At 46.6% G+C, this 26,386-nt stretch overlaps 6 protein-coding genes across 7 annotated transcripts; 2 read left to right on the forward strand and 4 right to left on the reverse strand.

Annotated features, from left to right (window-relative positions):
• Positions 1–70: 70 nt before the first annotated feature.
• LOC131265682 (carnitine O-palmitoyltransferase 2, mitochondrial) lies at positions 71–2,331 on the reverse strand. Its single transcript, XM_058267980.1, has 2 exons — positions 1,533–2,331; positions 71–1,456 (listed from the first exon to the last, which is right to left on the reverse strand). Exons 1-2 carry the CDS (start codon positions 2,308–2,310, stop codon positions 228–230), a joined length of 2,007 nt encoding a protein of 668 aa, XP_058123963.1. The 5' UTR covers positions 2,311–2,331; the 3' UTR covers positions 71–227.
• Positions 2,332–3,040: 709 nt separating this feature from the next.
• Positions 3,041–4,614, forward strand: LOC131265697 (actin-related protein 2/3 complex subunit 1A-B). Its single transcript, XM_058267997.1, has 2 exons — positions 3,041–3,379; positions 3,476–4,614. Exons 1-2 carry the CDS (start codon positions 3,307–3,309, stop codon positions 4,525–4,527), a joined length of 1,125 nt encoding a protein of 374 aa, XP_058123980.1. The 5' UTR covers positions 3,041–3,306; the 3' UTR covers positions 4,528–4,614.
• Positions 4,615–4,761: 147 nt separating this feature from the next.
• On the reverse strand, positions 4,762–5,623 carry LOC131265704 (protein D2). Its single transcript, XM_058268006.1, has one exon. The coding sequence runs from the start codon at positions 5,567–5,569 to the stop codon at positions 4,940–4,942; it is 630 nt and encodes a 209-aa protein (XP_058123989.1). The 5' UTR covers positions 5,570–5,623; the 3' UTR covers positions 4,762–4,939.
• A 291-nt stretch (positions 5,624–5,914) lies between these two features.
• Positions 5,915–7,978, forward strand: LOC131265691 (DNA polymerase delta subunit 2). 2 transcript variants are annotated; one of them, XM_058267990.1, is made up of 5 exons: positions 5,915–6,258; positions 6,324–6,507; positions 6,650–6,658; positions 6,930–7,054; positions 7,136–7,978. In XM_058267990.1, the coding sequence occupies exons 1-5, from the start codon at positions 5,968–5,970 to the stop codon at positions 7,904–7,906; spliced, it is 1,380 nt and encodes a 459-aa protein (XP_058123973.1). In that variant the 5' UTR covers positions 5,915–5,967; the 3' UTR covers positions 7,907–7,978. The 2 variants fall into 2 exon arrangements, with proteins under 2 accessions (XP_058123973.1, XP_058123972.1); XM_058267989.1 differs by lacking the exon at positions 6,650–6,658.
• Positions 7,979–17,542: 9,564 nt separating this feature from the next.
• On the reverse strand, positions 17,543–20,842 carry LOC131265692 (protein dimmed). Its single transcript, XM_058267991.1, has 3 exons — positions 20,513–20,842; positions 18,547–18,819; positions 17,543–18,319 (listed from the first exon to the last, which is right to left on the reverse strand). The coding sequence occupies exons 1-3, from the start codon at positions 20,840–20,842 to the stop codon at positions 17,543–17,545; spliced, it is 1,380 nt and encodes a 459-aa protein (XP_058123974.1).
• A 3,111-nt stretch (positions 20,843–23,953) lies between these two features.
• On the reverse strand, positions 23,954–26,064 carry LOC131265683 (rac GTPase-activating protein 1). The gene has a single exon (XM_058267981.1). The coding sequence runs from the start codon at positions 25,996–25,998 to the stop codon at positions 24,070–24,072; it is 1,929 nt and encodes a 642-aa protein (XP_058123964.1). The 5' UTR covers positions 25,999–26,064; the 3' UTR covers positions 23,954–24,069.
• Between the last annotated feature and the right edge of the window lie 322 nt (positions 26,065–26,386).

The following is a 26,386-nucleotide window of genomic DNA, read 5'->3' on the forward strand; positions in this document are numbered from 1 at the left end:
GGATGCTGAATTTTAATCCGCTGACAGTGGGGACAAAAGAAATTCGAAATGAGAATCGACATTCAACGGGTAGAAAGGTACAAAATATACGTTACTTTATTAGCTAGTCTTGGAATATAAAAGGATGGGAAACACATTTTCAGCCAAATTACCACCCCCCATAACAAAAACAGGTTCTGAAATATTGCGACGTATTCGGAAATGCGAGAGCGGCCCAGGTCCGTGAATTATTTGCCTTTGGATGGAGTACCACCGGAAGTTAATACCTTGGTAATATCTTCATAAGCCTCACGAAGACATTCAACAAACTCGCGACCATTGCGATGCGGCTTGTAGCTTGTTACCACGCTGCCCAGATAAGCGTCCTGGATGTTGTACCCGATGCCGTAGCCATCTTGAACCACCGGGCCAAATCCACCGGCCAAAAGAGCGGGCGAAGAGAGCGTGCTGGTCGAGAGAATGTTGTGATTGATGGCTCCATACGCAGGGTCTTCATAGAGCGCGGGCAGTGGTAACCCGTTTTTCTGTGCCGTGTGTCGTAATCCAAACAGATGCCTATCGAAGCCCTGTCCCATGGCCGCCTCCTTCGTTAGCTGCCCGTGCACGGTGGAGCATTTGTTCATAAGCTCGCGCAGCTCGGCCACGCTCTTCTTTTTTGGGCCCTCGGCACGCTCGATCTCTTTGCAGAACTCTTTGGTGGCGAGCGTGCAGGGACGCATGGTTTCCGTACGCCCGTGTCGGAACGCGGCCGTACTACACGACTCGTACGTGGCCACAAAGCGGCCGTGCTGCTTGTAGAACGCAAGCTGGAATCCAAGCTGCATCACCGAGTCTGGGCTGATGCGTTGCTGCTTGCAAACGCCCTTGTTAATGCCCTCGAACTTCATGTAGTTCATGTCCAGCGAGTCGATGATCGCGTTGTGGTGATTCTCGGCTGCCCGAACGGCACCCCGCACCTGCTCGTCCAGTGTGAATTCGATCGGCACTACCGGGCTACCGCCAGCTCCGGCCGGGTCGTTCCCTTTCAGACCCGGATGAGCGAACGGTGCCGTCGTGGTTTCTTTGAAAATCTCCTGGAAGTATCGCAACACGGCCACTCCGTCGCCCCAGGAGTGTTCAAAGTTAATGCCAGCCGTCCCATCTTTGGCCACAATGAGCGAGAACGACTTGTCGAACCATCGGTTGGTGCCATCGCCGAAAAGGAAGTTGCGTATAGCCGGGATTGGATTGTCCGGGCTGATGGTCGAATCGTCCAGACATAGGCAGAACAGTGCAGAATCGACCAGCTCGAGTGATTTGGCGTTGCTTCCAATTTGCGTCAGGTGACTTCTAGCCGTCGCCCATCGGTCACGGTTTTCAGTCGTTAGAAGTCCCAGCGGTTCTGCTGCCGGCGGCCTATTATCGTTGAGGATTCGATCGATGCGTGCCATGAGTGTGGCCGGTTGTTCAATATTACCTGATCAAGAATGGAAACGAAACACAATTCTTTAGTTTAATATTCATCATTAGCCAGCCGATCGCTCGATGCTTACCAGCCTCATCCATTACATCTACTGCGTACATGTTGCCTTTGTTGAGGACGAGCACATGGCGAGAAGAATCGCTTCGGTAGATTCGATCTTTCCCCAACTCAGGAATGCGCGTTCCACCGAACAGACCCTGATACTGGCTCATATCGAGCGGGAACGCCTTAAACGTGTACGCCACGTACGTCGATATGATCGAAGGCATCAGCGAGGTCACCGTCCGGAAAGTGGATGTATCGCTTTTGGCCGGGTTCATATGGAACACTTCTGGCTCAAGACAACGAGCCCGAAGCGACTTCATGAAGCGAAGCGAGCTGATAATCAGGTTCGTCGTACGCAGCAACTGATTGTTGTACTCTGGCCGCGGGTCAGGGTTCATCATCAGCAGCGGGTTGTAGTTCAACGGAAGTGGCGCTCGATCGCGCAGATACATATCGAACCATGGCTCGGAAATGTAGCTAGTATGCTTGTTCTTTGCATCGAACTCCTTCAGAAGTGCCTGCAGTTTTGGACCGTCCCCTTCGGAGAACTGTTTCACAGCGGCCTTCGTGCGATCAAAGGCTTCCGGAGTGAGTAGTGGCTGCTGGGCGGCCAGATAGCGGGAACAGGTTTTCTCGAGCTCGGGGATCGGTAACCGGGGCAACGATGGTTGGAAATGAAGCATCGGTATCTTGGATCGTTGCAGATATTGGTACTCATCACCGGTAGTTGCTCGAGCTGTGGTTGATTTTGCTCTGGCCGCATTGGCCAACGGGGCCCAACGGATTTTTGGTACTCGTAACATTTCGTTAGGAGGTAGTATTTAATTCAACAGTTTGATTTGTAATGTTTTGGTTGCACGGAATGCACAGAGCACTGACAGTAGACAACGGAATAATTCACTCCGGAGACATGGACTGGGACCAAAGTTCAACTTTTTTTCTGCCGTCCGACCGAAAAAGAGGATGAACACGTCAGGTGGCACACACGGTTCCGTATCGAATGCTCTTATCGGCCGCTAAGTAAGGCACAGAGAGATAAAACAACATAAAAAAGTATTACATGCCAGGATTATCTGTAAAAAGGGCAGTTTTTGGATAAAAAAAAATCGACGGTCCTTGTACGCGGGGACAAACGCGAAGACAAATTCCGTCAGGCCTGTCTGCCGAGTCATCAACCTGCAAAGCAAAACAACCTGCTACAGCTGATACCGAAACAATTTGTAAACCAAGATGCATCAATTACACAGAAGGTACGATAGTTGTCACTGGAGGTATTGTTATGTCAACCGTTTGGATTATTTGTTAACGAAAAGAGTTTCTTTGTATTTTTACAGTTTTAAGATCATAAAGGAGGATCAAAAATTCTTCATTTTTATCTGTTAAAAAACCGTTTTGCTATTGGGAGTCGTTTGGAATATCCATCACGCTATTTTCCGCCGTAACGGCTGTGTCAAGTCGTATGAAAAGTCAACTAAATGAAGGAACCTGACGATGTGTATAAACCGTACTTTGAATCACATTTGTGTAGATTTACTTCTGACTTGGCTGCAGCAATTTGTCTTTTCGGCTTCCTCCTCCGGTGGTCTGGTGAAATTCGTGTAGACGGCCCAGAGTCCGCGAATTTTAACCCATTCTTTACCTTCTGCATTTATACGTGTTCAAACATTCAATCATAAAAGTATTCTTCTTGTCCTCCGGTAGTGCAGTAGTGTGTTCTTCGGTAGATAAGCATTGTTTCTATTGGGCGTTTCCCGTGAAGAGATCTCAATTTAGAGTATTTTTTGTTTAATAAACCCATCATGACTGAAAGGCATACGTTTGGGGGCACGGTGAGCCCAATTACTTGCCATGCCTGGAATAAGGATCGTTCGCGTAAGTATCGGGATTTTTTTCGGGACAGTTTTGTCAGATGTGGGGGGTCCGGATGCATTACTCATCGTTTGCTTTGCGTCACCGTATGTTTTGCAGAAATTGCGATCTCACCGAACAATAACGAGGTGCACATTTATAAGCGTGAGGGCTCGGAATGGAAGCTGACCGATGTGCTGAACCAGCACGATCTGCGTGTGATGGGCATCGATTGGGCACCGAACACGAACCGTATCGTAACGTGCGCCGTGGACCGCAATGCGTACGTATGGACGCAGGGTGACGATGGCAAGTGGAAACCGACGCTGGTGTTGCTGCGCATCAACCGTGCCGCAACGTGTGTCCGCTGGTCACCGCTGGAGAACAAGTTTGCCGTCGGTTCCGGTGCCCGGCTGATATCGGTGTGCTACTTCGAATCGGAGAACGACTGGTGGGTTTCGAAGCACATCAAGAAACCGATCCGCTCGACGGTCACCTCGATCGATTGGCATCCGAACAATGTGCTGCTGGTGGCCGGTTCAACCGACTACAAGGTACGCGTGTTTTCGGCGTTCATCAAGGACATCGAGCAGCATCCGGAACCGACGGCCTGGGGCCCGAAGAAGCCATTGGGGCAAATTTTAGCCGAGTTTAAGAACTCCTCCACCGGTGGCGGTTGGGTGCATAGCGTTAGCTTTTCGTCCGACGGCAATCGGATCTGCTGGGTCGGGCACGACAGTGCCATCAACATTGGCATTGCCAATGGGGGCAACGTTGGGATCAAGCAGAAAACGGAGTACCTTCCGTTCATGTGTTGCGAGTGGATCTCGCCGAACTCGATACTGGTGGCTGGCCACAGTTGTGTTCCGCTGATTTACACCGTCGCCGAGGGTGGCAAGGTGGTGCTGGCTGCTAAGCTAGATCAGTCAACGAAGAAGGAGCAGAGCGGTATCTCGGCGATGCGCATTTTCCAGTCGTTGGATCGTAATCTTCGCACGGAGAACTCGGACACCAACCTGGAGTCGATCCACCAGAATGCCATCAGTTGCGTTTGCGTGTACAGCGGGGAGAAAGGAAACGTGCAGCGTGTCAGCACATCCGGTCTGGATGGCCAGCTAGTCATCTGGGACATCGACACGCTCACTCGTTCCATGCAGGGACTGAAGCTTTAAAGCAACCCCATGGCATGAACCCGGCAGTATTTTTCGCCACACCTCTACCTTTTAACTTTCCATTATAGTTTTGCCGGAAATAAATATCATTTCTAACCAATTTCCATGAGAAGTTATGTTTTCTTATTTAAGCAGTATGCGATAAGCCTCCATCAAGTAGTTCCATCCCGCACCACGATGAGCTGGGGCGCTTTTCGTTCCACACATCCCAAAGTTACGACACAATACAGCCGGTTAAAAGTTTATCAGTGCTGTTTATTACTTTTTCTTTCTCGTATTGATTTATTGCTTCTAGCAAATTCTACCAAAAATAAATGTCTGTTCTGTCTCCGAACGTTGCAAATGCCCTCTCATTACATGACAACGAATGCATGGCATACCCCATTAACCAATTGAATGCGATTACGGATGTTTATGCACCCAGCTGCTTGTACAGCAGTGGCACGTAATCGTCCCATTCCGCCTGGTAGAGATTACCGGCAATCGGATTGCCCAGCTTATACTTTTCCGCAAACTTGCGGATGGCAAATCCGCCACGGTTGTCTCCGCTGGTATTCGTCAGTCGGGGCTCGTCGAACGTCAGCTTACCATTTTGCTTGTACACCAGGAACACGTAACGATGCAGTCCCGTACCTTCCGGCGGGCCGGAACCGACGTAAGCGGAAAGGGTTTCTCCCTTCGCGACGTCACCGCCGGGAATGTTTCCGACCAGCCAGTGGTGCCACTCGCGGTACGTCGGTTCCTTGCGGCTCGGTGCATCCGGATCGGTCATGCAGAGCGTGTACAAGCTACCACTTTCCGCGTTCCACTCCACTTTCGGGACGTCCTTCACCTGCGTCGGAGTCAAAACGTTGCCCTCGTTTACGACGGCACCCGATGGGTAGGACACTTTGGCCACTTCGGTCGGAGCAACCGGGATAACGTCCGGAACGACTTCGTGTTTCTCCATGTTTTTAGCGACGGCAGAACTGAACAAACGGATCGAAGTGGTGAAGATGGTGCGGGTTAATGTGGAGCACGACTGGAGACGGCTAATGGACATTCTACTTTGTTCGGCTGTTGAACAAAAACTTAACCAAAATGCCGGTTGGCCACTATTTTTGACCTTCCTGCGCAATACAGTGCTGCCAAGAGCAGGCATGTGAAATTCAAGTGAGATTTGTTATTTACATTTTTAATTACAATTATCGTATGGGGATTATCGTAATGGCGAAAAACGATAGATGTACGAATTTGCATTCTAGTTGATAAAAATGATCTTCATTAATTTTAACAATAAACGCAGCAATCACGAAATTCTAAACATCCTCATATGTTGATACACCCTGTTCTGTCAACCAGCTTGCAGAAGGCGGTAAAGCTGAATTGTTGTGTTTTCAAACCTCCTTTCCAAAAAAGAAACACGGAACCGCGAGTGTGCGATCGAAAATCTCAAGAAAAATGTTGTTTCCGGAGGATAAGTACCTGACAAACCATCCAGCATCGGGGGGCAGTTTCGAACGTCTGAAAGTGCCGTACCAAAACACGTCGGATAGTTTCCATTTTCATGCGAAAGATTTCTCCAAACAGTTTGCATTCATCTATGCCTCTCGATTGGATGAAATGCTAAATTTACTTGAGGATCGCGTCCAGCAGAAATGGGGTAACGATATTCCGATCAAACGGTTGGCCGATCTTCGTGAGGAATGTCCTCAAAAGTGTGTTATCATCGGGACGCTCTTTAAGCATCAGGTAAGCGAAGAAAGTGTGGCATTGGAGGAATATGTGATCTATACCGTTGGTTCTCTTGGTTGTAGGAATTGAAACCCAGCATCTTGAAAGAAATCTCGGAAGAAAACCAGCTGGCGCCGCAGCCGCCACGGTCGCACTATACGAACGACACGGATATACTCATTTTGGAAGACGCATTGCAACGAATCAGGCTCGTAGGAAACATCGATGTTCATTCTGTTGTAACTGGTGTTGTTTGTGCTGTAATGGGTAAGTTGTCTGTTCCGAAGGAAGTGCCAGAGCGAACTCAAGCGAAGGAATGATCTTTCAACGTATTTCTTCAATCTACTTAACCGTCGAATATATTTCCCTTTATCGAAATACGAAAACGCCCCAATGAACAATCCACAAGGGCAAGACAGTAAGTGATACAATATTCTAGCTGCACTGTTTTACATGAGTGGATACATTTTTTCGTTGTTGCTATCATTAACATTAACATGCACTTATTTATTGTTTTACTTTCATGGTTTACCAAATTTTACATTACATTAATACTTCACGCACCGGCTTCAGTTTTTCAATTGATTTTGTTCGCACCTTTTTTCGCATTAAACAATCATCTCATAGCAGAATAATTTAGATAACATGTATTTTCTTTTTTGTGTGTGCCTGTTAATGCCTTCCCACAGGGTATGAGGAAAGCGATGGCCGATTTTTTGTCGAAGATTTCATCTTCTACGAGGGAGGTATGCAGAAACCTTTAAAACCACTCGAAAGCTCACCTCTGCTCGTATTGATGTCGGGATTGAATCAGGTAAGCAATGCTTCATATTACTTTTATTAATATTTTTAAAACTAATATTGAACATGCGATTTATTTAATCTCTGCTTTTAGAGTGCTGCAAACGATTTCTCGATGTCGTTGGAATTGTTGCAGCAGTGGGTTTTCGGTAATATGGAAGGTTTTGGACAAGACCACGACTGGGAAGCGGCCAGCATCGTCCGTATCGTCATTGCCGGTAACTCGGTGAAAGCATCGCTAAAACCCAAAAATCACCTCCAATCGAAAGCATCGAACGAGTTGGCGTCATCCGAACTTCTCAGCGCGGTCAAGGCAGTGGACACGCTTATTTACAATCTTGCCCAATCGGTCCCGGTCGATCTGATGCCGGGTGAGTTCGATCCGGCCAATCACATGCTTCCGCAGCAACCGATGCACCACTGCCTGTTTCCGCGGTCGGCCGAATTTACCTCTTTCAAGGGCGTACCGAATCCGTACTCCTTCGAGGTGGCCGATCGAATCATTCTCGGTACGGCCGGTCAGAATGCACACGATATACTGCGCTACTCCAAGCTAGAAACCCCAATGGACGCCTTGAAAGCCACGCTGCGCTGGAGTCATATCTTCCCGACAGCCCCGGATACCCTGCCCTGCTATCCGTACTATCAGAAGGATCCCTTTATCATCAAAGAGTGCCCTCACGTGTATTTTGCTGGCAACGCAGGAGATTTCGCGACGGATCAGTGGAAAGGATCGAATGGTGAGTCAGTCCGGTTGGTTTGTGTACCATCGTTCTCGGAAAATCAGAGCATTGCCGTCGTAAACCTTCGCACGATGGATTGTAAAAAGGTCAGCTTTAAGATAGAGGCCATCGGCGAGGAGTAGTCGAAACAAAACATTTCTCTATTTATGGCCCGTTAATTTAAAATAAACAATATCAATTCGTTTTTTAAATTTCATTCACTTATAAAAAGATTTTTACTTGCCTTTAGCGTTTCTTAAAAATATGTAGATCATTAAATTCAACTTCAGATTTCGGATGAAAGAAATTAAGTGTGCCTAGCAATGCATGAGCTAACGGTTCATTCTATTTTATTTCCACAAAGAGTGACTTTCGGTGGCACAAGATTTTCATAGTTGTAGCTTTTTCGGTTCTCTACAAACATTGAGATATACGATGGAAAAATGTAGATTATAGGATGACGTCAGCTGGATGCAAATGAACAGAGAATGTTGGAATTTTAGTTTCCATCCCATGCAGTCAAAACTAAAGGTGAAAGCACCAGCATTTCTGCTCTCGTGCACCTTAGTAGGTTTCGAGGCTTCCTTTGATCATATTTACATTCGGGCATGCCAGTTTCTACGCAAAGATGTTAAGCATACCCATCAGAAGGGATAAAAAAAGGATTCACGATGAAGTGGATACGATAAAACATGTTAAATTTCTCTTCGTTTCTTTTTTGTGTTTTTTCCGTTTTAGTTTTTGTGCTAATTTCTTACGAGCCACAATGCAATTTATTTGGCTTTTAAAAGCGATCTACTTGTAATCATTTTTTATATAATCTATAACAAAGCTTATTGTACATTTCGATGGAAACCCAAATGTTTTATAATACATCTCTTTTTTATGTAAAGTTTCCCATCCCTCGTGTATTCATCTATTTTATATTTAATCGAATCTGTTAGCTGCACTTGCAAGGGCTAGAAGAAAATGGGACGAAGCAGTCTTTCTTCAATCGTCCTCTTTTTTCCTTTTCACTACAATTGGCCGCTTTAGCTAAACTTGGCACGAACATCGAGTACTTGCTGCAGTTGACTTAGAAGTAACTGGTAAAAGCTTGCACAGTTTCTACAATTTTGTGTTATTCTTTGGCACATTTTCTTTAGCTGTAGTTTTTATTTTAATTATTCTCAAATGAAGTGATTTAGCATTACTCACTAAAATTAAGATTTACTAGACAGATTTAACCAATCTTAAAAATAATCAACTCTTTCACTCCCTACATATTTAGTTTCTTTTCCTATTCTGCAGGCAGCGTTTCATCGTTATTACCAGTTAGCATCTACTTCAATTTGATTGTGTTTGTCTCGAACTGATTTTCTACGCGATGCAATCGAATCGATAGATCCTTTTTTTGTGGAATTTTCGTTTTCATTATGCTTCATGTATGCGGGCGATTTAATTGCTACGATCTATCGTTAACATAAAATGGTATTCAGCTGTTCTAATTTGTCATTGTATCGTTTGTACTTAGTTGTTCGTGTAACATTAAGCAGACTTGCTTTTGCGAAATCGCACATCATTTTGACTCAATTGCTGTATTATTTACATTTCGCTTGTCGTTTTCTTAAATTGTTCATACTTTTTGCGCATTTTAAGGAAATTTTATTCACATTTAAGCTGAATACAATTAGAAGACTGTCTCAAAATCTTGAAGATTTCGTTTGTTGGATAATTTTTAACGACGAAAAGAAATTGTGTAAAACAACAAGAGTGGCGGTAACAAACCGAAGAATAATAAGATTATACCATTGTTTCAAAGTATAGGTCTTTTGTATGCTACTTTTTCAACGAGAACATTTGCTCTAACTTATGCTTGTAACTACTAATCAGCGCTTACATGTATTTATTTATTTATTCGCACAGCATCATTAGGTTTTGCTTAGTAATCAACTACACTAGAATGTATTAATTAACACCTCCGTGCCACCATTTTCGCGCGCCGTTCCATACTCTCCGTTGAAAGGACGGTAACAAACCTGAGCTTCATTGAGCTGTGGCTATTTGAATGACGGCCGTTGCCAATCCTATTCGATTGCTATTATGACCAGCACTACATCCGTGCATTTTCTTCCGTTAATTTTTCTTCCCTCCACTAAGCGCTATTAATTCTTCTACATGAAAAGCCTAGTTGCTACGCTGTGCCAGCCTTTCTTTTACTAGGTGGGCTATTGAAAATATAATTGGCCCAAACCATTAACACACCCTACCAGCTTCATTCGAAATGTCAGAACATCTTCGTGCCCGTCCTGGGTCCATTAGTGGGTGGCGGGTGGGCTTTTGTCGGTACCGTGGTAACTTAAACGCTAGACCGCGCAAGGAACAACCTCGGGATGCGTGGTGTAATAGAGGCCAACCCACGCAACCACTCCAAATGGGGACATTGTGGCCCCCTTCAGTATGTTTTTTTTCCCGTCCGCTGCTTACGGTAATGCAATGCTAAAGGACTTTTACCTGCTTGCTAATTCAATAAAATCGTGTTCGTTTGGCCGATGCACTATGCTGGCGTGGAAAATATTGCGAACTGCGAAAAGGGAACCGGGTTCTCGGTGCACTTGGAATTGTCGCCCCTTTGCTGTCGGGGGTGCGCTACAACAATTGCCAATTGCTGTATGGCAGACGGTGGACACACGTGGGAACGATGCTCTCTTGTTATCGGCACAAAAACGGAGCCCTACTGCCACTTTCAATCGGGGAAATCCAACAGAAAAACAACTCCTTCCCCTGTGGCGCAGTTCCTTCTTCGCATGGCCACCCCGATCTCCCCACTTCTTGCGACATGTGAATAATTGCATTAAAAAGCACCATTAAGCCTCATCCATCCGATGGTCAAGTGTTTTTCTGGTTTTGTTGTGTTTGTAAGTGAACATTTTCTGGCTCGAAGTCGTTCCGGAGACTGCAACGATATGGGATTGGGCAGTTAGGAAACATTGTGGCGGCTATTGTTTTCCGGTCAGTGACCGTATGTTGTATGAAGGAAAGCAAGGGAAGCACATAAACTGTGGTGTATTTTCTTGACCACTTATTTGATGCTTGAAGCTTGTTACCCTTCTTGGGTCGAAGGAGTGTGTTTCTGTGAGGAGAATGTAATGATTATGGTACTTGTAGACAAGGATATTACTATGAATGAACACAACAAAGACTATCAGAAATTGTGTAGTAATCAAACTACTTAAAAATATTGCATGGAGAAAAGGAAGCGTTTAAAAAAATCCTGCTCTCGGAATAAATAGAGAATTGAGAATTCTGAATTGATTATCTTCTTACTGATAAAGAAATTGTCATGGTCTTAAAGTGCCATTAATCCTGAACAATGATACTTGTAAGGACCATTGTATGAAGCATCGTTCCATTGTTTTCTCCAATATTGGCTCGTTGTAGCCATTTATTCCACTGCGATACATCCCAAAAGTGGATGATGACTACTTTGGGAACAAAATCATGGAAAAGTAAACCCTTCATCGAACACACCAACCAACGATGTCGGTCGCGAAATACTCGAGTCAGTTTGGATTGGTGGGCTCGTATGTTGAGAAGTAAGTCGAAATTTTGCCCCCGTACCAAGAGCCATGAGCACACCAAATTTGATTAACATAAACCCACCCTCCATCGGGCAAATACTTGACGCATCCCGAAACGGCGTGAAGCATCGTCAACATTCGGGCCAAAGGGGACGGATTTGTGTTGTCGTCGTGTAGTGAATGTAAACAGATAGCAGATGATTTCACTTCGCCGAGCGTAGGAGGCTTCAAAAAGTCCTTACTGTCGAAATGACAACCGCCCGAGGTGGGAGACGACGCAACGGCGACGGTTGCTTTGGTGAAAAATCGAGGCACACTGCGTTTGATTCCCGATTTTCCAACGCACGTCCCACGGTGGTGTTCAACTGTGCTGCGTCTCAACGGTGAGTGTGTCTGTGCAAACATTCATACCGGCTGTGGAATGTTGTTGACGTTATTACCTCCTTCCTCGTCGAAGCAAGCATAAAGCATAACACTCCTCCATGTGTTGTTGAGCTTCAACGACCGGGTGGTCAATGGGACGGAGATGGGGAGCAAGGAATAACAAATACGCTGATGCGCTGAACTGACGAAAATCCTGATAAATCGTCACTCATGGGCCATGTTGTGTGGGGGGTTTCGTCGGAAAAGGATGCCCTTTCCCCACCCCGCTGGGTACATATCCACCGAGGAGAGGGAAGTGTCTTGCGAACACTTTGACTAAAACAGAAGCGATACTTTTTCGTTTTGTTTCCGAGCATCGTGCAGCAGCTTACAGCTTCCCACAAAGAAGGTGTTGGTCTTATTGAAAACCTTTTGCTCTCCAAACACATTATCTTCCATTCAGTTTAGTTTCGTGCGTGGTCTGCGTTCCCAACCTTCCAGTGTTGTCGGCACTGGGGGACGATTTTTTCTTTCCTGACAGTATTTTCACACCTCGTGTGATCCCTCCGGGGGAGGACACTATTGAGCAGAAGGGTCATATTTCCCGCACAAATATGTATGTTCTAAAACTTTTCTTTCCTTTTCTTCCATCTGCCAGCTTTTCCTCCGCCCGAAGGTTTCGGTTTTCCTTCACCCTCTTGTCGGTGTGTAAATCTGCGTGTAATGTTATTATAAACGGTTCTTTTTCGCCCGAGGATCAACGACTGTGAGGTGGTGTCGTTCTCGCTTCTGGTTTATTGGAAAAAAAACGGTGAATAAGGACATAAAGGGGGAGTGGGAGAACTTTTCCAAGAAGGACGCTTCCTACGCGACAAGACACGAGTTACCGAAACGAAACAAAACAAGAAGGAGAAGAAAAAATCTGAAGCGCCCCGGAAAGTAGCTTCCAAATTCCTTCGGTTCTTCCGTCGACATATGATGGTTGCCGGCGAGTGGGCGAAACCTGTGTGTGTGTTAGTGGCCCTTTTGTCAACCCCACCACCCCTTTTTTTCTGCCCGACAGAAGACAACAAAAAGTTGTGTGATCGGTTGATAGAATTATGTGTACATAAATACGTATTTATCTCCTTTGCGCCTTTCCGAGCACGGCTCATACACAAACACACACACACACACACACACACACACACATGTGTGGCCTGGAGCACGTGTGAAAGGATAGGGAGCCTTCCAGCGAAATACTCAGAACACTCGAGGGTGAAGGCTGTCAAGGAACCGGAACCGGAATGAGGCACCCGAACCCGGGGAGGTTAATATTGGGCAAATTGAGAATCGTTGAACGTCGGGGCGGAGGATGAGGGGAAATAATTGAGCTAAGAATGATTGCTAGTTGATTGCCGTCGAAAAAGGTACGATCATACGCGCCATCGTCGACGAAAGCGTACCTTTAACGACGGGCCATAAATCCGATTAAGTGGAGCTGGCAAAGCGAAAGTGTTTGTCGCTAAGTTACACAGTTTAATAAACATTATACTTGCGCCCTTAGTTGATGCATTTGGGCAGTTTGTTGTCTCGTGTCTTTTTGTAGATGAATTCATGAAGAAGGAAAACAGAGTATAGGTTTATATAAAGAACCATACGAGACATGGAGAACGAAAACTGTTTCTTGTATTTGGCCAATTAGGCGAGGTGAAATATGAATAGAAATTCTAACAGACCTCACTCCACTCCATATGTTAGATGCCGCACCGTTCTCCACCATTCCGGCCTCCGAAATGGAGGCGCCCGGTACGTGGTAACAGTTCCCGGTTGCTTCTGCGGCTGACACGAACGGATAACAAAATTATGATTGATGTATTCAGATTTCCTCCTTATAGCTGGTCGACATTGTTGGGGACATCCTTTCCCCGCGTTCCCTCCCTTCGTAGGTTCTTTCTTCGCGGTAGTCTGAGAATAAAATTATTACAAGCTTCTCTCGCCGGGCACCCCGAGTTCCAACCCCTTCGCCCTCCGCGAAAGCCCATCCATCTCTTCATCGACGCGTTGTCATTGGAGATAACGATGTCGGGAGGGAAAAGCGCCTTTCGCCGAAGGGTCACTGAACAAAAGTATGTCGCTGGGGGATATCAACAACTGGAGCCGACTGGAGGGACAAGCTAGCAGGGAATTGCCACCGACGGCACACACCTACACGCATACAACGAAGCGAACCAGTTGGGGAACGAGCCGGGGGTAAACTTTTCGGTAAATTCTAAATCGTTTTATAGCGGGACATTCTTCAGCATAACAGAATCAACACCCCGTTACCGAGCAGAAAGGGAGAGTGTGTTCGGGGAAAAGTTCATTTGCCCGTGCGGCAAGTTTCCGTCCATTCATCTTCCGCGTGCCCTGCCGTCAACGTGCTTCTCCACTGAGTAAGGAGTTGCCTTTGAGCCAAAAAGAAATTCGACAACAGGGCTCCAAGGTCGCCTTGCTGTCCTGTCGATAGGAAAAATAAATTCCGCACCAGGTGATGACCTTCCCTGAAGCCGATGGAGAAGGGACGACGGAAGGTTCTCCTTAAAATATGTGTCCCATTTCCAGGGCTAATCGAGTTCAGCGACGAGTAAAAAGGTGGAAGTTGGGTGGGAAGAGAAAATCTGTCGATATCCTCCATGGCAAGATGGACAAGAATGGCGACCAGAACGGCGCTCGTCGTTGGTGTACCAGAAATGAGTACGAGAAGATTTCGAAAAGGACGGAAAAAATTGATAAATTTATTATCTCAAAAGCGGACACTTTGACGAAGATACACGCTGTTAACGACGAGGCGATATTTGGCGAAAAATTGAAACCTTCCGAACCCGTACCTGGTTCCCTTTTATCCCGCGAGACTCCTGCGTGGCTTGTTATCGATAGCACAATGGCTCCCGCTTTGCCTTTGCCCAATTTTTCGGGGCGACCATCGCGCCATCACGTTTTCAGCTTTACCAGGGGGAAATTCTTCCATTTTTGTCCCATTTCCAAGCATGCGAAAACTCGTTGATTCGTTTAGCTAATTTTCTCTTCTGCTACCTATGAGATCCTCTTTGCGCGAACTTTGCATAAGAAAAAAAAAATGAAGGAAAATAAAAACGCAACAGATGCGTCTGGAAAAATTCTGGAAAATCGCACCATGCTCCTCCCCTACGGTAGGACCCGTGGCCACCCTAGTGGGTGGTAATTGGATTTAAGACGGTTTCTACGAGAAGGTAGAAACATTTTGGATGAAAGGACAAAAATACATTAAGACGCGCCGGCATCCCACACCAAGGTGTTGGTGTTCGTAGAAGGAGCATTATTTTTGTCTCACCGTTTGGAAGCTTCGACAAAACATTCCACGAACATGTGTGTGTGTGTTTGTGTGTGTGTATTGTGAAATAAGAACGAAAAGATTCATCGTTGAAAACAAAACTATTGTTTAGAGGTTATTTTCTTCGATGTTTTGAAGCTGATCTTTGACAACATATTAAAGATGCAAAACGTTGGGGCAAGTCTGGTGAAAACTCGCAAATAAATTCGTGTCTAGCGATAAACGATGATAAAACCCGATAAAAATCGATTGTCACCATGAAGATCGAACCCGTCCTTGCATAGTTCCTCGCAACGGTTCTACGCTACGCCCAAATCCACTGTTGACTACTTTTCTTTCAACCGAGTCAGCAGCCCCGAGTTGCCCACCTGAGGATTCGGTCCCTGGACGAGTCGATGCATCCCTAATGCTGGTACGAAAGTATGATTGATCGGTTTTCCCGCCCGCGCAAGAACGAGACGAAACCCCGATCGACCAGTGTCGAATCTTGTCTTGTCTGTTCGGTTGTTCCACTGACACTGGCTAGAACCGTCGAAGAGGGCAAACATCTCCTCTGAAGAGTTGTAGCAAAGGATAGAGGAGAGAGAAAAAACATATCCCATTCGGTCGAGCCGATTATGTATGATGGCATTTGCGCTTCGGCCTTGGCGAAGTCCTGAGGGAATTATAGTTATACAGCCCCTCTTGACGGCGGGGTTTTTATAACCCTTCCGATGGTGGAGCTGTTCTGATTCAGGCCACCGTCAGTACAGACAAAACGGTAGAAGAACGTTCGGACTCGAAAACTGAAGTGTTTGTTTGCAGCGTTTTTCCAGCTCAGACAAACGATAAGAAGCGTTTTAAAAATAGATATTGAAGGGCTAGTGGAGAGGAATTCAATACAGGATTAAAAGTGCAGAGAACAAAAGTCTAATAATTTGTTTAGTAAAAACGTAAAACTTCCAAAACAACATTTTCAAACTAATTATTTTGAGTAATTTACATTAAAGTAGGATATGAACTATACCTTAAAGTGTTTCAAAAGAATACAGTCTCAACAGATAGAACCATCAAATGTATCGTAAATTAGACATGTAACAAAAACGTATTAAAAAGCTGTTTGTCCACATTGTTTAAGAGTGTGGCCCAGTTTCTTCTGTTCTATTGGAACAATGCCTCACCATTCTTTGCATTATGTTCGAAATCACGGTCATAAGAGATGTCCTTTTGCCACACGATGCAATCCCGGGCAACCTACACAGGATTTTGGATATACTGGACATACACATTTCCCTCAAAAACGCCAAACCACGCCGCCGTCTACGAAAGACTATCCCTTGAGGAAATGAAAAGAATCCGCCACCGCAAAGTTGCTCGAGTCGAGTAGGGATTTTCCCAGAACGACCAAGGACGCACCCAGGACCGGTCGCGCGTGTGGTTCTCCGTTCTCCGATTTCACTCCACCTGTTGGCCAAGCCCCGTGGACACGGGACGGCCCTTTTCCCAACCCATCGCACTTCCTTGGGTGCACGTGGAAAAATAATAAATCACCGACGGGACAACACTCGAGGTGCGGAAGCACACTCCTCCCCTCGTGTCCATTCTTGGGGACAAAAATACAAAACAATAATGTGGCCTACTTCTAAAACCACCGGTTTCACCTGGTTCCGTAGTCGGGTGGGATCTCTTTTGGGTAAGTGGAAACGTGCAGACGGTGTAAGTCAAGAGATTTGAAAAGCCCTCGGCAGCGTGCTGCGCAATAGGAATAGAAACATAAATTTAAATAACAGAGTACTAGAAAACGCAACCGGGAGCTTCTGTTGTATGAGGCAGGACGTTTCCGATCCTTTAAAATCAGTGCAAGAAAAATGTTCGCCCCGGTATTCTGTTCTACCGAAGAATACTTTGTTACAAACTTTAATATAGAGTTCCCTTTTTTACACGTCTTGTCACGAAAAGACAAGCTAGAAAAAGCCGTAAAAATAAGGGCTATTAAAGCAACGGTCGCTGCCTAGCCTACATTCCATTTTCTGTTGTTCTTATGCACAGGTACTTTCTTTGTTGCAGCAATAAAAAATGAACCAATATAAAAATGTCTAATATCAGGGGCCGACAAAGGGGCTCCTTTTAGAACAAACAATATTAATAATGAGTTGCCAAAAAAGTGAAATTTATCGCAACCACATAAAAGTAGTGTTGAGAGCGAGAATATTGATTGTGATACTAGCAGGAAAAAGGATGCTAAATATATTTTTTCAAATCGGAGAAATTTGGTAAATTAATCTACCGACTAACAAACATAAAGTCGTCAAAACGAAGAACTTGAAAACAAAGTGTTTTTGTTCAATTGGCAAAGAATGTTGAGGGGGTGCTATAGTCTCGAAAATACAGTCAATTGCCATATTAAATGCAACAAATGTAAAGCCTACTATGATCGCGGAGATTGGCGAGCCCTGCTTTACACCACTGTGTACCATCGTGCCGAAAAAAGTGATTATGTGTAGCCAGCAGGATGTGGTAGGCATGGACAAAAATGCCCGCAGGGATTACATCATCTGAAACGGATCCTCGTAGAAGCTGTTTTCAATATCTATACTACTGGCGCTATTGTTACCGAAATGGTGGGCGTTAAGGTGATTGTTGTTTATGCTACCGTGGTGCTGGCCATTCGTCGAATGTGTGCCACCAACGGACACGTCCATGATGCTGCCACTGCTGCTGCTGTTGGTGCTGCTGTTACCTCCTCCGCTGCTGCTACCGTTGGTGGAACTGCTGGCGATGCTGCTGATGCTGCTACCGCTGGGACTGCTGGCGCTGTTGCTACTGTTGCTGGTTCCATCCTGCTGTTGCTGGTGCTGTTGCTGAAGGTGGTGCGGCAGAAGATGGTGATGGTGATGCTGGTGGTGATGCGGAAGATGATGTTGCTGTAGGACGGCACGGGACTCGTGGGCACAGTCGGCCAGTGCGGCCGCCGTAACCGCCGATGCCGACGACGTGAGGAGATCGAGGGTGGACGCAATCGGATCCAATTCGGACGCGTGGCCCAACGCCCCAACGACCACTTCCGCCGGCGTCCTGGTGGTGGTGGTGGTGGTCGCGGTGGCGATGCAATTGCCCTGCATGGTGGCCAGCGTAGCGACGGTTCCGGCGTCGGTTAGCGACTGTTGGTGCAGCTGGCCGCCATTCGCACCCCCCTCACCCTCGCCACGCATCACAATAATTACGTCCGTCAGCGCGGTGATGTAGTTCTTTGCCAGCGTGAGCGTTTCGATCTTCGACAGGCGCCGTTCCTTCTTCACGTGCGGTATAACTTCGCGTAAGGACTGCGGGACGGATTCAGCGAGCGCGTTAACCGAGAAGAAGTCAGCCGGAGAGTTCAACAAGGTGTCCAATTCCAACACCAGTCACCAAGAAAGACAAACCAAAGAACAAATGAACACTTGAAGTAAAAACGCGGCAAAGTCCTAAGAAAAATATCGGTTTTCACAGACTAGAACGCGGAAAAACACTCGTCACACCGGTCATGGAACCGGACACGTGAGAAACTCACCTGAAACGCATCGTTCAGACTGTGCATTCGCATCCGTTCCCGTTCGTTCGACTCCAATCGCCGCAGGTTGCGCTCCTTCGCGTTCAGCGCTCCCTTGCGGCGTCGGGCCGCTGCACTGCTGCTTCCGTTTCCGTTCCCATTCGTGCCCCCCTGGCCCGACCGACTGCCGCCTCCGCCGCCATTGCTGCCCCGGCTGCCGGTTCGACTGCTTCCGCAGCTCGTATCGTCGCTTTGTGAGCTCGAGTCCGTCATGTCCGGATCGATAGCGGTTTCCTGCTAGGGGTTGGAGAAACATTGGCGATTGGCGTGACATGAAAACAAACACGTTCTTCTGTCGACGATAGTGCTAATCTTAATTGTACTTCGATAAGATACGAACTTTGATCGAAGAATTCTAATAACAGTCGATGCAGGGTTGGCTCATATATCAGTTACACATCGGTATTTTTGAACCACTATGAAGTTCCTACAATTTCCTGCTCCATGTGCTACCAGTAATTTTTACCGACATGCTTAACTTCATTTTGTGTCAAACTTTATCTTTTTTTTGCTGATTAGTAATCAAACCAAGGGTGTCCAAGGCACGAGGCTGTTAATCCAAATCTTGCCCCTGTTCCACATTTTTCAGTATAAAAACCAGTAGAATTTCCTTCTTCACTTCATGATCCCACTTTTTTATTGTTCGATTAATTTAACCAAATTTAAAGCTGTATCCAAATGGAATATTTTGGGTTTCTTTTCGTCCTTCGTTAATATTCCCTATAATTTCCATCATTAATTGCGCTTGATTGCTTTTCCTTGTGCTGACCAGGACGAAAATAGATCCACAATGTTGACCATTTGCACAAGTTATCGGTAAATTGAATCAATATTTTCTAAAATGCGGCTACAATTTACGAAGATCATGAACTATCCTCGATGAAATGAATTAATACCTGTTAGATATTTTTGTTTTATTTTTGGAGCCGGTGCGGTTAAAATGTAAGATGGAACGAGATGCCAAGGAGTGGCCAAAAGAATGCGAGTTAAAAAAAGCTTACTTTTCTTTTTGTTGAAAAGGTTTTGCAAATGTGGACCCGAAAGCCGTCGCTACGAATATTCGTGAACTGGATTCGAGGCACGATTATCATTATGACAGAGTAAACAAACCGTTTAATATCGCCCGGTTCCGGGCCGTGGACGGAACGGGTCCAGAAACACGAAAACACACCATACCAGGTAAAATCCCACCCCCACGCGGAAGGGAACATTTCCCGGGTGCTGGTGCTTGATTGAATTTTCGCACCGAAGCCGAATGCGTCCCGTTGTTGGACAAGTTCCACCCTGTTTGCAAAGTCGAAGTGTTCCCCTGAAGTGTGGATACTCCAGAGAGGCCGCCCCAGAGGGAAAACAGCGGCCAAAAACGGAATCGAACTGCAGGCACAATATCCTCGACAGCGTCCAAACGAACGGCGCTCGGGTTTTGGCCGAAGTACCGCCCCGCGGACGTGATATCGATTTCAGTAATTAGAGTCGTAAAAAGTGTGGACTATCAGCTTATTTTTATCGCAAAATAAAAACAACCCCCCCACGCGCGGTTTTGCGTGAAAAGTCCCGCGCCATCGTCAGAAAAGGGAGTGAAATGGATAGAAGCAAAGGTGAGGTATCCAGCAAAGCGGTGCCCTTTTACTCGAGGAAAGCTTTGAGTGTATCTGACCAAGGGAATGGCGATGGCAGTCTATAAAACACGGGAGAATTAATTTGTGGGTCTATAAACGCAAGTAACGTTATTTTTCACCACTCTGCAACATGATTCACCGCCAATAACTGTTGGAGAGTTCACTGTTCTTGGGATTCAAGTGGAGCAGAGGAGGGCATCTTTATTTTCGTCGTCTTTTTCATACCGGAGGGTTTCAAATTATATAACTTTTCCAAATCCTCGCCACGAATCCGTTGGAAGTTAAAAGAAACTTCTTTCGACACTCACCATCTGCATCCGTCTGGTGGTTCTTTTCGGTCGCGACGTGTCCCTCAGCGTGACTCCCGTCGAGTGCGGCGACAACGATTCCACCGACAGGAGGTTTGCATTTTTGTCCTGCAGCTCCGTTTGTTGCTGCTGCTGCTGCTGCTGTTGGTGTTGCAGATGCGGATGGTGGTGCTGGTGTTGGTGGTGCAGTTGGCCGGTACCGTTATTGATGATCCCGTTTGCCGACCCGTTCGAGGCCAGCTCGTAGAAGCCGCTGGTGTCGGACGATTCCGCGATTTCCGCGGCCGCCAGCTGCACGCTGTGTTTGTCGTCGGAAAGATCGGACCGCATCGTGGTCGGTAGGGGATGCAGGTTGACTTGTTTGTTCGACCGGGGAACAAGAGAAAGCGAAAGAACCTGCGGTCCACACGGTACGTTCTCCAATTATAAGCCGCCGGGTTGTATCCGCGAGTCGTTCTCAGAAATGCAAAGCAGCCATGACCACGCTTACCAGGCCTTCACACCATGCTCCAATCAGCTAATGCTGTGATCATCTGCAGGATAAAAATCATGGAAGAAACAGGGAAGGGATGAGAAAACGGAGAAAACTTACGATGACCATAAATTCTTAACCAGAAAAGGTGAAACATTTGCATCCTAGAAAACGACGCGAAAAGAACACCAGCCTCGTTAACTATAATAGATCGTTTTTCCCCCGTCAGAGCCCGGGTTTTTCCCTAGCTATCCCTAAGAACGACCCGACGAATCAGTGAGGACGGTGAATGCGCCGGGAGGGAAATGGCTTAAAAAATAAAACAACGTGGTCGAGCAGACACGAGATTATGAAACACTTCCGGACCAATTTAGTTTGCAATCTATTTTTATTTCAAGATTAATTTGAAGACATCCCTGACGGGAATCCTTGGTGGTTAGCCTCCCGCGGGCATAAAAAGGAAAACGCACCACGCACCGAGATTACCCGCCAGGATGCGATGACAGCCGGGAGAAGAAGGGGTGAAAAGCGCACAAGAACAACGGGCTTTCAGTGCTTCGAAGGCTTCTACCGAGAATGTTTCACACTGCCATTTAACGAAAGCGGAAATGAGGACGTCCCAGCTGATGGGTCCCGGCCGCAGATCGTTGTTCGGGACTGGGGGTTGGGAAGGACGTAGATTATCACCAAGGCCACCGCCCTCCCTACCTATTGTGGTAGATGATAACCTTCGTTTGGCCTATGTAAAACGATGGTCGTTCTATGGTCAATGAAAGTTCTTTAGCATGGGGTACGAACGACGGGGAGATACTGGAAAGAATAAACCCTCTCAGTTAGCCATGAACAAGGTAGGCAACCACAGCTTCCTTTGCTTTGGAAAAAGAACCGAGGTCGGACTAGTGCGATGTTGGAAAATCAAATCTCCTTGCTCCGTGCTGCAGGTGGATTAATGTTGACGGTTCATTTTCCACAAGCTTTCCACGGGGCGAGAACGAGTTGATGGGACGAGAAAAATGATTTTGATTGGTACTTGTGGTGCAGGGAGATTAATACACTTCTCCATCTTTAGCACAGAAATAAAATCTGTGGCAAAAATGTTTTAATTTATAAAGTTAGTAGCGACTTTGTTGCGAAAAGAATGATCCATTGGCACACAATTTTTAAGTGAAAAGTTTATATTTTACAAAACTATTAGAGTAATGTTGTTTCAGTGAAAGTGATGCACCAGTTTTGTTGTTGCTTATCAGTAATAATGAACATTATGAAATTATAGAACCAAAGATAAGACCGCCCGTTAGTAATCCTAGCTGGAATGTGCATTTCGTCACATTACGGCATCTTAGTAGGCGATAATACTTACACTGCGCTTATCCTGGGAATTGTTAGTTCAGAATCAGTTTGTTCGTCACGTCAGGCACCAAGAAGGGCATTGTGTGCGAACACCTTTGAACGCTAAGTAGCCTTCGTGGAATCCCATTTCCAACCATGTTCCCTTCATCTTCACCGCCCCGAGCAGCCATTTTGCTGCCCCGGAGGTGATAATTAATTTATCAAAGGACGCGACGATAGGTTGCTAAAATCGGGCCAGGAATAGTAATTTGCTTCAGTGGGGTACTACCCGGAAGCGAGTGAGGCGACGTTGACGGCGGGTGCCGAATGTCCGGGTAGAAGTGCCGCCCACATCCAATTTGGCCATTGACGAATCGTTAAATAGGCTTCTTCTTCCGAATGGACCAAAAGTTGCTCGACATCTTTCATGGGGCAGCCAGCCGAATGGGGCGACAACGGAACCGCAACCGTTTCGGTCGCTGAATTCCAACCGGCCAGTCGCTCGAAGCGTCGGCCAAACGGAGCGGGGAATTGACTGCATCGGCGCTCCGGTGGCCACTAATTAAGGACATACGTAATTTAATTACCGCACGTATCCTTTCCAATCCTTCCACTGGCTCAGTGTCGCCGCACAAAACCCTGCGGCGCGAATCGGTTTCTTTTTTTACCAACCAGTAAAGCAGAAGACGTTCTGTTTCCAATTTCATCAAAAATTTATCACTTGCGGGAATAGGTGCCGTTCCAATTCTTCCAGGGAAGCGTCCAATATTCGCTCGGTTGTTCGGGCCGATCATTGTTTTTGTCATCCATAAAAGCCCTATTGCGCCGCAAGGAACGCACGTGGATGGGCGATGCGGTGGTGGTTGGTTGGTTCTCCCGCGGGGACGTCGATGAAAAACAAACCGATGAGAGGGTCCCGGGGTACGTGTTGTTGATGAAAACAAATTGAATCATATCCCGCTGAGATTATATTCTTCTAATTTAGCCAATCCCCCGCAACGGTGGTTGGCCGAGACCGGCGAGTAGGACGACGAAGAACTTATACCAAGGCTATCTTTGACCTTAAGATTTTCTTTTTCGTTCGCTGTTTCACTCCCCTTCTCCAATCAATCGATGTCGTCTAGATCTTTTGCTAAGTTGGCGGTCAAGCAACGTCTCGAGGGAGTATCCTGCCATAATAATGTTTGAAGTACACATAGCTCATAAACTATTGTGCCCACAATCACTTGTTGTTTTCCCGAGGGTAATCATAAGCCGTGGACAGAACCGAAAGCAATTCTGCAGAAATTGATCAATTGGAGTTGAATCAAACACTTAACCGTACAATGGAAATACAAAGTGCGTTTTTCTCTGTTGCATGTTTGCCAAATAATACAACAGTTATCATATGTTGTTAGTTGTTTGTTTTTTTTATTTTGTCTCGTAAAAATGCAATCAACAAATTTTATACATTAGTATGATTTCAGAGAATATAATCTTCTTCTTCTTGGCGTAACGACCTCTTGGTCATGGTCATGCCTGCCCGTTAAGGGCTTACGAGACTTGTTTCCCTGTTGTACGTGGATAGTCAGTCCTCTCGTACAGGGGAGGGTCCGGTCTCGGTTGGGATTCGAACCCACGCCGTCGAGGTGCTGAGAGAATATAATGGTTAATGTATAAAAAAGAAACGGGCGCTGGGGAGAAGGCATGATTGAAAGGAAATAATTCTAATTCTTTAAGTAAAAAACAACACTTCTCCCGCCCTGACTGGACAGTGTTAATCTTTCGACGTCTTGTACGGTGGGGTCGCATAGTATTTCCTATCTTTTTTCTGCCGCCGCAGAACTGGTGTTTCAAAGCGTCTTTCTTTCTCCAGGGTAGCCGCAGAAGGGGCACTCGGTTCAACACCACCACGCCGGGGAGTTGGTGCACCCATGGTCTTCCAGCCATTGCCATCGACGTTCTCGTTTGACGACTGCAACATAATGAACCGGCTCCAGTAGTCGGTCGGGATGTGCAGCATACTTTGGAGGATGATAACTTGGATGAAAGTTTCGGCACACATATCGTTCAGGTCCAGATCTGGCCGAGAGTAACCAACGAGGGTCGGGGCGAATACACGCGCCAGATTGTCGATCGACATTTTGGTTCGCTCGGATAGAGCGACGCGCTGGAAGTGCAGCATCAGGAACGCCAGCGTGTCCCGGTTCGGTTCGGGCATCCGTTCGATCAGCTGACAGAGCGTGTCGATGTTTCGCTGATTAATGTCCAGCCCAGAGTTTGTGGCGGCAAAGTTTCTATACTCAGGGTACAGTGCGGGTGGGATGAGCGGCTCTCGGAGCGTCCGTAAAAAGTCCTTAACGCAACCGCAAAGGACATGTACGTCCATCTGACCGAGCGTCGGGATGGTTTTGCCGCGAAGGAACTTTTCCTTCAGCGTACGTACTTCCCGCTCTGAGGCGCTCACACGGTACAAGCCTTCCTCCACAAGGCCACGGTTTTCGATTTCGCTTACGCAGTGCACGATGAGGGCCGGAATGCGAGGGCTGGACGAGGGACAGAAATCTTCTAGCATGAATTTCGATACGCCCGGTGCATGCGGGGTAGTGGGCGCATTGGTAGCCGCCGTGTTCGCCGTACCACGACGTCCGTTCTTCGTCTGAGATTGCGGAACACAGGGGAACGATATTTTCTCCCGGCAGTAGAGGTGAAAGGTGGCTTTGCACTCGCGACACTTTAGTCCATTGTAGCCAAAACGAATGCGTTCCTGGCACTGGTTGCACGTATCCGAGGCGATGTACGTCTTGCTTGCCAGATCGTGTTGCCGTTGTATGATAGTTTTCTTCATCTCTGGCTTCTCGGATGGTGTTGTTGGTGGTGGAACATTCACAATCGTAGCAGCCGTGGAGTTGGATGAAGCACAGCTAGAAACGGCTGGACCGTGATTTTGTTGAGGAGCCGCTGTACGGAAGGTCGATTCGGCTAAAATTGGCCCACCATCGTTACCGGTCGGGACGGTCACCTTGGCGTGGGCAATGATTTCTCCAAGCCCGCGTGGTTCCATCGTGGTTGCAGTTGAATTTATTTCCATCGCCTTCTGCTTAGGAGGATCCTGCGGTACCTTAAAGCTGACATTGTTGTTATACGAAGGACGGTGCTTCTTCCAAGACTTGCGCTTTGTTTGTGCTTTCAAAGGCTCGAGGAAATCGTCCTCCGATTGTGTCAACGATAGATCGACCAAAAACGAACCCGTCGAGTTGATGTCGTTGTCCACTTCTCCACCGTTCAGCTCCGAGTGATGGCCATGGCCGAGACGAGATCGGCGCCGCGGCACGCGTTCAAACTCGGCCAACCGTTCTCGCGTCACATCCCGCAGCGTATGTTCGTTCCTTACTATATCGAACACATCCAGCATCTTCCCCTCGACCAAATCCCGTTCCTTTTCGGCATGCTTCCGGGCTTTCGTTTCTGTTTCGAGGAGTTTACGTGCATGAAACAGTTTAGACTCCAGGGCTGTTATGCTGCGCAATGCATTGTCCAGCTCGCGCTGCAAGCGCTGGGCCTCCTCGATCGATTTTAGCCACTGCATCCGGCACTCATCCTGTAGCTGGGCGAAGCGAAGAAATTCTACTTCGGCCGTGCCATCACGCAACACATCACACGACCGACGAAGCTCATCGAATTGAGCCACCAACGATAACTCCATTGTGTTAGATATTGCGAACCATTCAGTAAAAAGTTTTCGTTACAAGAACAACAGCGTCCCACGAGCAGCGACGGCACGGTTATGATTCGAAAGTGAAGTTTACGACCGTTACAGCGCATGTCAGGGCTGCTTAGGTAGCGTTTAGCCGCTCATGATCAACTGTCATTCGCTGCGGCGGCTGAATAGATCGGGCGGCTAAATTATTCTCTATTTTCTTGATAATTTTAAATATTACATATAAGTCACTGATATGAGGATATTCTTGAAAACTATTACAAAATTGGTTGTGTCGAAAATGCTTTCTCAACACATAATTTTAGATAAATTGAATAATTAATTGCTGCTAATGATCGGAAAACAGTTTAACCAAGGTGTATACATTTGTTTA

Source organism: Anopheles coustani, chromosome 2 (assembly GCF_943734705.1).
Source record: "Anopheles coustani chromosome 2, idAnoCousDA_361_x.2, whole genome shotgun sequence".
Lineage (NCBI taxonomy): Eukaryota > Metazoa > Arthropoda > Insecta > Diptera > Culicidae > Anopheles > Anopheles coustani.

Bases quoted from the DNA above. Each gene is read 5' to 3' on its own strand.
- LOC131265691 (XM_058267990.1), top strand. From the start codon at position 5,968: ATGTTGTTTCCGGAGGATAAGTACCTGACAAACCATCCAGCATCGGGG. The intron at 6,259-6,323 runs GTAAGCGAAGAA...TCTTGGTTGTAG, and splicing joins GGACGCTCTTTAAGCATCAG to GAATTGAAACCCAGCATCTT. The intron at 7,055-7,135 runs GTAAGCAATGCT...CTCTGCTTTTAG, and splicing joins TGATGTCGGGATTGAATCAG to AGTGCTGCAAACGATTTCTC.
- LOC131265704 (XM_058268006.1), bottom strand. From the start codon at position 5,569: ATGTCCATTAGCCGTCTCCAGTCGTGCTCCACATTAACCCGCACCATC.
- LOC131265697 (XM_058267997.1), top strand. From the start codon at position 3,307: ATGACTGAAAGGCATACGTTTGGGGGCACGGTGAGCCCAATTACTTGC. The intron at 3,380-3,475 runs GTAAGTATCGGG...TATGTTTTGCAG, and splicing joins CTGGAATAAGGATCGTTCGC to AAATTGCGATCTCACCGAAC.
- LOC131265692 (XM_058267991.1), bottom strand. From the start codon at position 20,842: ATGCGGTCCGATCTTTCCGACGACAAACACAGCGTGCAGCTGGCGGCC. The intron at 18,820-20,512 runs GTGAGTGTCGAA...AACCCCTAGCAG, and splicing joins CCACCAGACGGATGCAGATG to GAAACCGCTATCGATCCGGA. The intron at 18,320-18,546 runs GTGAGTTTCTCA...TCCGTCCCGCAG, and splicing joins GTCTGAACGATGCGTTTCAG to TCCTTACGCGAAGTTATACC.
- LOC131265682 (XM_058267980.1), bottom strand. From the start codon at position 2,310: ATGTTACGAGTACCAAAAATCCGTTGGGCCCCGTTGGCCAATGCGGCC. The intron at 1,457-1,532 runs GTAAGCATCGAG...ATTCTTGATCAG, and splicing joins AGATGTAATGGATGAGGCTG to GTAATATTGAACAACCGGCC.
- LOC131265683 (XM_058267981.1), bottom strand. From the start codon at position 25,998: ATGGAGTTATCGTTGGTGGCTCAATTCGATGAGCTTCGTCGGTCGTGT.